At 31.7% G+C, this 13,636-nt stretch overlaps 1 protein-coding gene across 3 annotated transcripts; it reads right to left on the bottom strand.

The window, feature by feature from the left end:
- Nucleotides 1-2,868: 2,868 nt before the first annotated feature.
- LOC124360015 (facilitated trehalose transporter Tret1-like) lies at nt 2,869-12,476 on the bottom strand. Of its 3 annotated transcripts, none has more exons than XM_046813244.1 (3): nt 12,380-12,476; nt 8,507-8,572; nt 2,869-4,531 (listed from the first exon to the last, which is right to left on the bottom strand). In XM_046813244.1, coding segments are annotated over exons 1-3 (1,386 nt in total). In that variant the 5' UTR covers nt 12,381-12,476; the 3' UTR covers nt 2,869-3,212. The 3 variants fall into 3 exon arrangements, with proteins under 3 accessions (XP_046669200.1, XP_046669198.1, XP_046669199.1); XM_046813242.1 differs by lacking the exon at nt 12,380-12,476 and adding an exon at nt 11,024-11,138; XM_046813243.1 differs by lacking the exon at nt 12,380-12,476 and adding an exon at nt 11,024-11,093 and having other exon boundaries at nt 8,507-8,567.
- Between the last annotated feature and the right edge of the window lie 1,160 nt (nt 12,477-13,636).

Below are 13,636 nucleotides of genomic sequence, written 5' to 3'. Positions count from 1 at the left end.
AAATGCTAGCGTTATATTGTGTAGCCCCATACATATATCCTATATAGACCTCCACCAAAATCAGAGTAGCTGACAATCGAGATCTTTCTTAGGAAAAATTCTGATTTAAAGAAAAATCAGGCCGTGTCTTTATACATGCAAATTGGCTCTTGGCTCCTGGGCTATTTGAACCAATATAGTATTGAAGAATTAGAAATTGGTGGTTTGAAGTAGGTTCCGGACACTAGAGCCTTCCGCTTCCAATGAGAAGATTACCGCACACAATATTGCGTAGTAATCAAATTTAAGCATTAACTTTTAATGATAGTTTTTACTCTATGTTCTAGACTGCATTTAAAAATTAATAATTGTAGATAATATAATTTCAAAGCGAAATGTGTGAGAATCAAACACAGCAATCTCCCCTTTTGAAACTCTATGTATTTATATCTTAGTGTATGTTATAAGCGGACCATATGGAGCATACTGATCATAAAGTAAAACAAGAAAAAAAATAATAGAATAGAAAGTTAATGTTAAAAGTCCTTGCAAAGATTTCATTTCAACATATTCTCACGTTACAGCATCCACTCCAGCTCACTGGAAACTAGAAGACCTACTTTCTAGCACCTTAAATGTGGCGCCAATTTAAAATTCATTAATACCATATTGGTGCTACTATAAACTAGTAATACTTCTGTCGACTTAAGTTAGTAACTTTCTGCTTCAACTGTTGAATTCTTATAGATTGTAATACATATAAATTGCCACACATAATGAAAGGTGTTAATAAGTTTAAAGAACTAAGAAAACAGTCTGTGAGTACCACACATCCAGGTTCCAATAAATTAAATTAAACATGACTAACTATGACAATGTGGATGAATAATAATAACAGTAAAGTGTAACTCAACAACAAGAATAAGTAACTAAATTATAAATAACCCTATGAATTTATTTTGATACTATTAGTGCAGTATACATCTCAGCCGATCAGAAACTGGCTACCATGACTGTGAAATGCTTATAACCGAAGAAGAAAATATGGATCATGGTGCAGGTCATCATATGTGAGTTGACCGTGCCTGCTACTGATCTTCTCCAATCGTCCTATGGTAGTTATTTTACTAATAACTAATAAATTAGTTATATTTCACCCTATTATGGTTAAAGATTAAAGAAACAATTCTAAACAAATCTTGACCAATTTGACAGATACAATTACATTAAGAAACTTTAAATTGCATGCAAGTCTGGTGAGTTTTGCAAGTAATTGCAACCTTATCCATCATTAAGCACAGTTTTGATCATCGACAAATACAATTTCAAACAGCCCTCAAACATTAATATTAAATTATGAAATGATCATTTATTCTAAGAGCATAATTTTATTAGCTTTAAACATATCAAATTAACTATTTGAAACTTAAGTAATAGTTATATCATTGTTAGACAAGTAGATAAAGAGACTGCGAGTCACCATTTTAAAGTTATGTACTCGTATAATGTCAGCTACCATTGGTTTAACATTATTTACGTGCCTGATGGTTGGTTTTAAACATGTTAAGTTAAAAAAACACTATCTGAGAAAAAAATAATAATTTTATATCTTAACTCTTTTTATACCCTCCTATTTTGGCCTCCATCAATACTAGTGTGGCTGACCAATTTATTTTGTAGGGAAAGAAATAGTTTTTGTTTCGTTACAGACATTTCGTTCCAGTTGTTCATTTGTTTTCAGTTGAAATTATGTTAATATAGTATGTCAAATTATAAATTTAAATAAGTAAAATAAATCATTCATTATTGGAATTCAAACAAAGTTCACAGTACATTAAATAAAATATGAATAAATATGACAACTAAAAAATTCACACTACAGTAAGAACCACCAGAGAGTGCAGTTGAGGGAGGAGCCTACTTGGCGCGTGACCTTGGAGCAGCCAAAGAGGACTGTGCGACGTTGCCAACTTGTTCCCCTCTGTAACCGCAGCGTACCGTGCCTGACGGCAGTTGACATATTATGTGACAACGTCGCGTTGGCCTGTCCATTCTATTGGTCCCCGCCAACTGCACTATTTCGTGAACCCTACTGTAATAATAGGTTAACAATAATGGTAATGAATATATATAAAATATATATATATATATATATATATATATATATATATATATAGTTAATAATAATATTAATTCATTTATAACAACAGCATATAAATTCTCACTCTGTCAAAAACAAGGTACAACATCTTGAGCAGCATTCCTTTCAGTGTAGTACCAAACAGTGTACATTGTTAAAAACAAGGTAAAACCTTTGGCATGGTCACCACTTTATTTGAGTTATCCAGGTAAGTTCTAGGTTTTTGTTTTTGTTATTATAAGCAGCTAACTCTAACTATTTCTCATCAATTAATTGTCTATCTCACAAAATTTATGATGATATAAGCCAATAACTTTATTTTAAGAAAACAATACAAAAATATTTATATGAAACCGTTACAAAGCTGTGATTTTAATTAATGTATTCAATAATATTTTTTTTCAATACGTCAATGATGTCTCCCAACACAATTTGTCCACAAATTACTCTTTTAAACTTGACGTCAAAATAAGTAAGAAGGGTCACATAAAGTAAAGTCTATCGGGTTATTTTTTCCCTAAACGTTTAGACAAACTTTTCAAGAATGATTACGTTTAAGAAACCTTAAATCTGTTTTCTGCACAATTGCTGTACAATTCGAATTTACATGTTCACAACAAAATAGTTTAAATTATGATTATTCTGAATTCAAGTATGCATCAAAGAACAGTCTGCCCTTGAATCAATTGCAATTAGCACAAGGATTTTCTTCCTGATCTTAAGGTTGGGTAAAAAGTAAGTAATGCATATTTATCATTCCTAAAGTAAAATACCTGTTTTTATTTGAGATTTTAAGACTGACAATACATTATATGTACAAATTATTTACTCCTTTATACTCCTTCATTTATCATCAAAAATTCACCTTTTTAAAAGGGTTTTTATATTTTCCTCTAGTGGTTTGAAAGTTCCACAGCTCCTCCTCTGAAAATGCACATTTAATTTTTTATAACCAGAAGTATAACATTTTATATTGAGGTAAATTTAATATTTTCACATTATAATTACATTAAAGGGGAAATATAATTTTCATAAGGAAATAGTTTTAATTAATTGTTTGATGTAATTAAAAGTAACAAATCAAGAAATTGAATTATCTTTTTAAAGATTCCCTAATTTCAAGAAAAGTTTTTCCTTTAGTTTCTGGCATCATATAGTAGAACAAGACCATGCCAATGAGGCAAGTTAAGGCATAACATAAATAAGCAAAATATATTCCCATTGCTGCTGAAATAGGCTCGTAGAATTTCAAAACCAGAAAGGAACAGAATGTCAAATTGATGCCAGATATGCTTGATGCCACTCCTCGAGTACTTGTTAGGAACAGCTCTGACGTGTAAGTGACACAAACAGGATGCATTCCTGCAGTAACAAACAAGTTGTAGGACATGATTGCCACTGGGGCAACCCAAGAATACGAGGATACATCAACACTTGTGTTGGAGTCCAGGTAGAAATAGGCAGAAGCAATAACTAAACTAATCATACATCCAATAGATGATATTAACAATAGAAAACGTCTTCCAAATCTATCAGATGTGAAAACACTGAACACACTTCCTAGAAGAGCAACAACACCGACTGCTATGGTAATATAATCTGGGGCGATGAAATTATTTGAAAATTTAGAAAAAGTATCAGTTGCGTAAGTTAGTATAGCGTTTTGCCCACTCAGAAACGATACCACGCCAACAATAATAATTAAAAGAAGAGCTTTTCTATCTGCTGGATTTGTGAAAATGTCTATCCAAGATGCTTTCTCTTCTAAACTTTTCTTCACTTCTAGTTGTATTTCCTCTAGTTCTTTTTGGAGCAAATCGGGCGCGTGTGATCCTCTAAGTATCTTTAACATTTTACTAGCTTCTTTTGGCTTCCCTCTCATTACATAATAGTAAGGGCTTTCAGGTTGCCATGCAAAACAAATCAAGAAAATAACAGACAAGGAGAAAGTGACGTATGTGAACATGTCAAAAGGTAAAAATGGTCCAACACAATAGGGAAATAAACACCCCAATCCCCAAGCTACATGAAAAAAACTCGTGATTGCCCCTCTGGCTTTTGGAGTTGCAATTTCTCCAAGGTACAGAGGTAAAATTGTCCATGGGATTCCCATGGAGAAACCTGCAACAAATCTGGCCAGACATAGAGACCAAAATGTTTTGATGTAGATGGTGAGACAGAGGCCAATAAAGAAGAGTGGTGTAGCGAATAGCATAGAGAGCTTGCGTCCATAATGGTCAGCGAGGAAAGTTGATGGGAAAGGACTAAAAAGACATCCCACTTCCACACTGGATACCACCCAAGAGGCTTCCTCTGGAGTCATAGGTACAGGACTGTCCGGACCCACAAGTCGAGGAAGAAGAGGCGCTGGCCAGCTGAACCAGGCTCCAGAAGCCACCAGGCTCAAACATGCTGGAACATATATAGATATTACCATTACAATACCAGTTTTAGCAGTTTTATGCCAACTAAAAACGTGAATGTAATAATACATTCACATGAAATGTTGGACAGAGACAAGTACCTACTGTACACATTTGTTGACTGGTGTTAACCAGATGTCTAATTACAGGCCAAGACATCCTGCATTACCTGAGCGTGTGAATCTCCTGTCTAGTTTTCTCTATCAATTTAGTGTGCTCATTTAGATTAGGCTTATTTACTCAAACATTTCAGACTTTTCATGGGGAAAGAATGATAGCTTTACAAGGCTACACAAAAGTACAACAAAGTGTTCTTTACAAAAATGGATTCCTCTACCTGAAGATGAGACATGTCCTCCTTTACTTTTATAACTCTTCAATATTATAATTATGCCACAATATTTTGCAAAAGTTTGATTAATATAAGAAATAGATATCCTGACTTTTGAACATCTGAGTGCAAAAGATTGTTTAGGTCATGTTGGATTTATAACCCCTAACTCAAAACAAAATGAAATCTGTTTCAATTATTTTTTTTGTCTTTTTAGAGACATTCACTCAGTTTTTAATTAATAGCTATGCTCTCTTGAGTTTTTTTTTTCCAGCAAGTGGTAGAAGACAAACTTAACATTCATTTACATTTATTACAAATTTTTTTTATTTGTTCTTATTTAATTGGAATTTCGAAAGAGCCAAATGAATCAAAACTTGTGCTTGATTCATGAATCCTATTAACTTGTGCTTGAAAAAGGTAAGCAGTGATTTCTAGAATTTCAGGTGATGAAACAGTATGAAATATCTCTTAGAAGAAGTCGAACTCAGAGCCCTTCCCTGAAAATTTTTAAAATATGAGGTCTCAAAATAATATTTTTATGCATTTCTTACAGGGGAAAGTTTTCTGTGCATATCAAAAGTGCTTAACTTTTCAGAGAGAGGTGTGGGAACACTGTTCCGGCACATTTCACCTCAAATCAAGCATTGCAAGTACGAAGCAATATTGTTCCTCTAACCTCAGATGTCATTCTAATGCTAGAGTTCAGTACACAATAGTTATTTTAAAAGCAGATCTCAAGCTGCGCTATGAGTATTAGTTAGAGTTAACAACTATCAAACACTAATCATCCTTGTCTTATTACAGAAAACTTAAATTAATAGAATCATTAATCTGTGACAGTCAGATTTCAAATGCTACACTAAGTGGAAGGTGAAATGGAGCTAAAATTAACATTCACATTGAATCAACCCTCCCTACCATAGTTATGTTATATCTAGAAAACACAGATGCTTTGCGTGCTTTGGAATCGTGATTGAAACATCAATTGTGCACCTGATGAGACAATGAGAACACCTCAAGGCAAAGTTCTTTTGTAGTCTGTGTCTCTGATGTCGTAACAATCTAAAGGGTTCGTTTTGAGTATCTTTGTCTCCAACTTTTTGGATCTCTTCAAACAGACTTGAACTCCAGATACTAGGAGCCAAGTCTGTGACAGCGTCATATTTCAGACACTGCACTAAGCAGAAGGTGAAATAGAGCTAAAATCAACATTCGCACTAATATTATCTACTAAAAGATAGTTTTAAGAGGTGGATTGAAGAGTGTTCGTTTTCTAAGTGTTTTGAGTAGGTCTGGTGGAGTTTCATGAGTGGAATACCATCAAATACTATCTGTTTAAATCTATTCTGTCACCTTATGAACATTACTTTATCTTTTTTAAACTATAGGTCTATGCTACTATTGTAGATCATACAAAGAGAAATTGAATAAACTAAAAAATATACCTTAATTAGTTATTTGTAAAATTGTCATACCACACCATCTCCTCACTCATAACTAATAACTGGGTTAAAGCCAGTTTACTAATTTTATTGAGAGTAATATATGTAACCTACTTAATTACTTAACCTTAAACCCAAAATTTTTGGATGTTTTATTAAAACAGATTAGAAAATTGGAATTTCCATATTCAAAAAAGCACAATCGAGTATCTCATCATTCACTACATGAAATTAATAAAATGTTTACTGTTTTAAATAAATGGAGTTCATAAAAATGCTTTTCTACTTATAACATGACCTGTATTTATTGCATGTTGAAATTATTACAGTTTTATTTACTTCTTTTGTTGAATAGCTCAAATCAAATCAAATTATTTATTGCCATTGATCACATTTGCATACATGAAATAGGCATTGTCATAAATTAAAATACTAAAATATAAAAGCACAGTAATAAAATACATCGTCATAATTTAAAATTATAAAATATGAAATATGAAAATACAATTATGCAATAATCATATAAGAGCTCTGCATAAGACAAGTCAATGTAGAATCAACAGAACATTGAATCTACTTCACAGTTGAGAAATTCAGCTAATGTATAAAATGGATTACTCAACAGCCAATTCATTAGCTTACTTTTAAACACAGTAAGAGATACTGCTTGCGCAGACTCATCTAATTTGTTAAAAAAGTTTACACAATTTATCTTATGAGATGAACCAATTTTAGTTGATCTATGCTGAGGAATATTGAGCTTAAACTTATTTCTTGTATTATGTACATGTATGTCTTGCCTGGTGAGGAATAAGTGTAGGTTAGATTTTGTGTATACTAATACCTGAAAAATATAAAGATTGATAACGGTTAATATCCCCAAATGAACAAAAAGTGGTCGGCAATGATCAAAAGGACCTGCTCTACAAATAGTTCTTATAACTCTCTTTTGAATCAACAAAAGATCTCTCACAGATGTTGCATGACCCCAAAGAATCAGACCATAAGAAATATGGGACTGAAACAAACCAAAATATGCTGTTCTTAAATATTCTATAGTAACAATGTCTCTCAATTTCCAAATCAGGTAACTAACCCTAGAGATCCTACAGCACAGGTTTTTAATGTGATGAGACCAATTTAATTTTGAATCAATGTACATGCCAAGTAACTTTACTGATTGAACCTCCTGAGTTTGAGCTGATAAGCTTAATATAATATTTTGGGTTTTATCTTGATTACAAAGCAATCTATTTGAGGAGAACCAATTCAAGGCTTCATCTTCCCCTGATTTCATGGTCATTTGAAGATTGATGAGATTCTTATTACAGGAGAAGAGAGAAGTGTCATCTGCATAAATAACAGCACCCACAGATACATTTTTTGGCAAATCATTAATCAAAATATTGAAGAAAAATGGGCCAAGTACTGAGCCTTGTGGCACTCCAATAGTAACTGTCTCCACAGGTGAATTTTTACCTTGAATTGAAACATATTGCTTTCTATTAGTCATGTAAGAATTTATAAGCATACATGAATGTTTTGACAACCCATAAAAATGAAGTTTATTCAGAATAATACTAAAAGGGACACAATCAAATGCTTTACTTAAATCCAACAATGAAAGAGCCACAGACTCTTTGTTATCTATTGCATTAAGGGAATAATTTACAATGTTCATAACAGCAGTTGTCGTTGACCTTCCCTTTCGAAAGCCAAATTGTGACTCAGTAAAAAGAATAAATGTTTTGAAATAAAATGAAAGTTGCTTATGCATTAAAGACTCCAATATTTTAGAAAATATAGGAACAATAGATACAGGACAATAATTCTGAGGTAATTGTTTGTCGCCCTTTTTATAAATGGGGATAACTTTCGATATTTTTAGTAAATACGAAAAATATCCAAACTCCAAACACTTATTAAAAACGAATGTTAGTGGTTCTTTAATGAAAGGAATAGTTTTTTTGACCAAGTAATTTGACATCCAATAAAAATCCATACTTTTAGAGTTTGAGAGTTTTGCTGTAATGTTTTCTACTTCATTTGGCTCAACTGTTTGCCAAAAAAATGTTTCTAGAGGATTGTATTATTACTTTTGTATTGTATACACAGAGAAGTAAACACAGTTTGTTATTATGAATGGGTAGGAACAAAACTATGTTTCTGGTACAATTAACATTCTGACCTGCTACTCCAGTGATGTACTGCTGCCATTCCACTTCATGAGCCTCTTTGTCTTTTGGCACCTGCACTGAAAAAAATGTTGTTATTATTAACTAAAATTAAATTGTTCCTACATTGTGGGCTATTATTTTATTCCTAAGTGACAAAATTCTGTATATATTTTGAATAAATGTACTGCAGTACATGCATGATATACTATTGATGGAGACTACAATTCTGTATAAAACTTAACTGGATTATTTTTATGATATTTTGTGTTATTTTAAGAGATAACTATTTTTGCATACCTCATAAGTTTGTTTACTCATCTCGTTGTCTGTTACTCTTCCACAGCACAATTATGTCTTTGTATTTACAATATAGATAATGATAATTACTTTCTTCCAGAAATATATCCAATCCACCAATCTCACTTTTAGTATAAGCTGTTAATAGCCCAAATTAGTAATATTGGATATAATTTCTTCAACTAAGAGCCCTTTTATGCATGCGTTTTTGTACGGACGATAAAAAAACGCACGTTTTTAAATACATTGGACCATATGAGCGACTTTATGCACTGTCGTCCGTTTTTACAGCTCTTGCGTTCGACGTGCGTTTCTAAAACATGTCGCAGTGTTTTAGAAACGGACGTCAAACGCAGGGACGGACGTTTGCTCAAAGTACACGGTAGTATATGGCCGCATTTATGCAGACGCACGTCAAACGCGCGTTCCCCACTCCAAGCCGCAGTGCAGCCAACCGCTTGCACTCGTGTTTTCTGCACTGTGGTAGTTCTGCCAGGCTGTCACTTTGTCTTGTCTGACCACGTTTTCATATGTTGCGCGTAGTTTAGTGTACAATGGAGGGAATTAATACAGAGTTATTAATGGATGAAGTTAAGGAGAGAAGCGATTTGGAATTCTTCTTCGGAGACTTACAAGGACCGAGTACTGAAGAAAAGCCAGTGGTCACAACTATGTTCTTCTGCTCTAATTTCGAAGACCAGACTCCTAAAGAAAAGGCGGCAACATGTAAGTTGCTCCACAAGCATCACACAACTCAATATCTTCCCACAGTGGAAATACTCTCAGTGAAATGAATAATGGACCCCAGTCTACTCTGTCGTCGTCTTCGCAGACTGCACCCATTGCACAGGTTCTGGAGAATTGCACCCGGAACATTGAAAGTCCTATTAGTTGTTCTAATATGTCAGTAGTAGACTCCAATTTTAGTGAAAATTACTTTAATTAAAATACTTGGAAGAAATTTAACTGTAACTGACTTAATAGTAATATTGAATTAAATAAGAGAATAAAAATAGTAATTTTATTAATTATTGCCACCTTAAATCTCTATAAAATAATAATATTATTATTACAATAATATTATTGTGGTAGCACTGCTACCCCCACCATCAATCTTTTGCATACGCACGACAGAAAATTCAAGACGCACGATATAAAACTGAAACGCACGTTACAAAATTTACGGTCCGTTTTTTTATCGTCCGTACGAAAACGCATGCATAAAAGGGCTCTTAGTTGGTGGGTGAATGTTCATATCTTTGTTTTGATCTTTTATGCTTAGTGGGGGTTTTTTCAGTTTAATTATTGTAAAATTACAGAAAAATTCATCACATAAAACAATCCAGATCAAATAATAAGTATAATAACTATAATACATTACCTGTAGTGAACTTACTAGAAACTCTAAATACATCTATTAGAATTTCCTAACGTATCAAAGATATAATACTATGAATTAAAAGTGAATAAATTTAAATAGTGTTTAAATATATTAAATGAACACAATAAATTAGGGACTCTGAAAAACAAAAGAATAACGTAGATAGAACAACTCTAATTTAACACGTTATAAATAATTACAACTGTATTTAAATAATTTTTCAAAACCATTAATTTGATTGTACCCATAAACATACAGTAGTTGGGAGGTGAGGCCAGCAAAATATTATCATGATACATGAATCCACAAGAACCTATAATGTAGGAGCACAAAGCCCATTTCCAATGTTTAAACACACTATCTAGTTTTTCATGAGATCAATAATGAAATTAACTCAATAAAGAAAATATATTGATTGACAGTCATACTAGTTATGGTTGGATATTAAAATTGGAGAATATAAAAAGGGTTATTATTATCAAATGATAAATTTTCTCAGATCATATTTTTTAGCTTGACACAACTGTCATATACATAGATAACGATTGCAACATAATCAGTCAATGAAGTAAAGAGACTGAAATTTGCTAAAGTGGTCGGTTTTGTTTCATAGATATTGACTGACTTTTATTGTTTCTGATGATAATTAACTTATTTTTGCTGATAAACCAACCTAATAAACATTCTTGTTAGAAAATGCAGCATATTTATACAAGTAACGCTAATACATCATAGTGTAGTTCTATTTCTATTTTGAACAAATACAAATAGCGAGCATATATATTCAACAAAATTTCATAATGTGTAGTGAATGTAAATCAGTTCAATAAATGAACACAAATATACTTACACGAGGTTTCAATAACTAGTCCACTGTTATTCAACTCCTGTACCATAATACAGAAGCTACTTTATAAATTGAAACAAGTTTGTTTTCAGTCAACAGCTGTTTGTGTCCAATGATATTGATCTTCTCAATTATAGTTCAAGGTTTAAACTGATGTTTCACTTATTGGTGAAACGATTTCTTTATTTTTATAGATAGTACACTAGGAACCTAAGTCTTGCATCTAGTACAGTTATTATATTGTTTTTGTTTCCAATAATTTAAACTGTCTTAAATACAGAACTAATGGGAATTTAAAATATACAAAAAAGCAATATTTTTCATGCCTTTATCCTTAATATGTTCTGATCTGAAGAACATTTGCAATAAATCAATTAAATATGTATTTTCATACTATTTGTAAAGAGAGCTCAGCAAAATTGTGGTAGTATAATTATCTCAGTAGATTAAGTTTCCATTTATTTAAAGGTGGTTTTAAGAAAAAATGTGTACAAATATTTCACCAATCAATAATTGTATTACATACCATACGCATTACTTTTCTTTCTACCATTATAAACGTCCAAGAAAACTCAAGTTTTCAATATTTTGTGCTTTTTACTTAATTGAAATGATTACCTCTAGCTATTTTGAACTTTAAAGTAAATTAATAGAATATTGATCTACAATAAGTTATAAAGACACAAAAATGGATTTATTTTTTTAAGTGAGACATTTATGATACTATAATACTTACAGTACTTTATTAGTTATTGAATCAATATTAATTTAAAGGGTCAAATGTAATGGTGTTTGGTTTTTTGAAATTTTTTGGTAGTGTAATAAATATATAGATTTACAGTGTGGTTTAAAAATGGATATGTAAGATACTCCAGTGTCTTGTTAAAGATTCTTCAGTGTAAGATAATTTAAAGTTGCATACTTGACCTGTTATAAGTGACAATATAGGCTAACATGTTTGTTTATTGAGACGGGACAATTCAGTTTCTGTAAAGAAGCCAAAACTAATTGAAATATTTTATCTAATCTATGGTGAATTCCACTTTCAACATCTAGATTCTATTCAAAGGTCTTTTAGTGAACATCACATATAAAACATATAATGTGATCTGGAACAAACGTCAACGCAATACAATACAAGAGAATAAAATGTTTGTTATTGAGTTTTTGTTTTATATTGCACGCAAGCAATTTTTTCACTCTGCTAAACAATAGGAAGCATTTCACGATATTAAAAAAAATTCTTCTTGTATAAATATCCAACTTATTTTAAAAGAATAAATTAAAATAACTATTTTAACTTTAAAGTTACGTAAAAATAAATTTAATAATATTATTTTCTAGATTTCATTTACTTACTGGCAAGGTTTTTATGTCGTTGTTCACCCAAGTCGTTTCTCGGTATGGACCCCACTTTATTGTGTCTTGATAAGATTAATCTTGAGGTGAAGAGGATATGCCGCTAATGATCAAGTTGAAAGCATCTCACTACAGTCCACGTTGTGAGCTTGTTCTATCCTCTTACACGTGTCTATCTTAGTTGTATATTATAAAAAAATATAAGATGTAACCATTTTTTTCATTTGTAACAATACCTGCTCCCCTTAACACCACCCACCAAGTGGCGGCTGACTCATATTGTTTGATATAGCAATTAGTGACAATCCTTGTACACATTAAACATTTTAGACAAGTACGCCATGTTTCACGTTTATCACTTCATGATTGTATCAGCTGTGTTTAATCACTAAAACCTTTTAAAAAGTAATGTAAAGTAATAAAACATTAATTGATAACAGTTACTGTCAGAAGTAAACAAAATTCACAAACTCATGGTCCACTTATAAAAGCATTGTGTTAGCATAAATGCATTTAAACAATAAGTCACTCGTATTTCTGCAAAAAGAATTGTAAAAGTTCTGTTTCTTGGAATACTGTACGTATTTGCAAGTTATTGATCGTAAGTCCAAGTTTTAATAACAATTAAATGATTTAAAAATAATATTTATCCTATTGAACACCAATCAATATAGATCTGTGCCATTGTATAAAAAAAATTTGCTAAAATGTACGTAACAAAACCTGTTGCTTCAGAATGCGTTTGTTGTGTCGGGTCAGTCACTTACATATTACATTCTCTAACATGTGTGACTTTCATCTTCAACAGTTCCTGACTTCTGGAGACAAAATTTCAATGGATGTATGAAAAAAATACAATCACAAGGTATTGTTAATATTATATACAATTATAAACAGCAGATCAAAAATCCTGTAACACTGGATTATTTCCTCAGAAACTAAATTTAGAGAAAGCTGTTTAAAATAAAAGTTTTACTGTTCAAGAAACTGTATGTTCTCATATTATAGAACTTAATTTTCGTGAGGTTTATAGGCTTTTTTTAGTTAATCTAATTTTTCTCCACGGATTCATGATCTACATGACATGAAACTTATGTTTGAAAAGTTTTTTTTTTTATCCTGAGCTGTTTATAAAATACAAAGTAACATGTAGAATTTAGTATTGGTTTTATTTTACAATCAATAGCATAGACTTCTCATGAATATACTATGTGAGAAATTGTATCTCCTTAAGTACCAGATGAATGTTAATAGTTA

Source organism: Homalodisca vitripennis, chromosome 4 (assembly GCF_021130785.1).
Source record: "Homalodisca vitripennis isolate AUS2020 chromosome 4, UT_GWSS_2.1, whole genome shotgun sequence".
NCBI classification, from domain to species: domain Eukaryota; kingdom Metazoa; phylum Arthropoda; class Insecta; order Hemiptera; family Cicadellidae; genus Homalodisca; species Homalodisca vitripennis.
The sequence above is the reverse complement of the archived record's forward strand: the minus strand, read 5'-3'. Positions and strand labels throughout refer to the sequence as shown.

Bases quoted from the DNA above. Each gene is read 5' to 3' on its own strand.
- LOC124360015 (XM_046813242.1), bottom strand. From the start codon at position 11,069: ATGGTACAGGAGTTGAATAACAGTGGACTAGTTATTGAAACCTCGT. The intron at 8,573-11,023 runs GTAAGTATATTT...CATTTTTTTCAG, and splicing joins ACTAGTTATTGAAACCTCGT to TGCAGGTGCCAAAAGACAAA. The intron at 4,532-8,506 runs GTCAGAATGTTA...TATATGTTCCAG, and splicing joins GTACATCACTGGAGTAGCAG to CATGTTTGAGCCTGGTGGCT.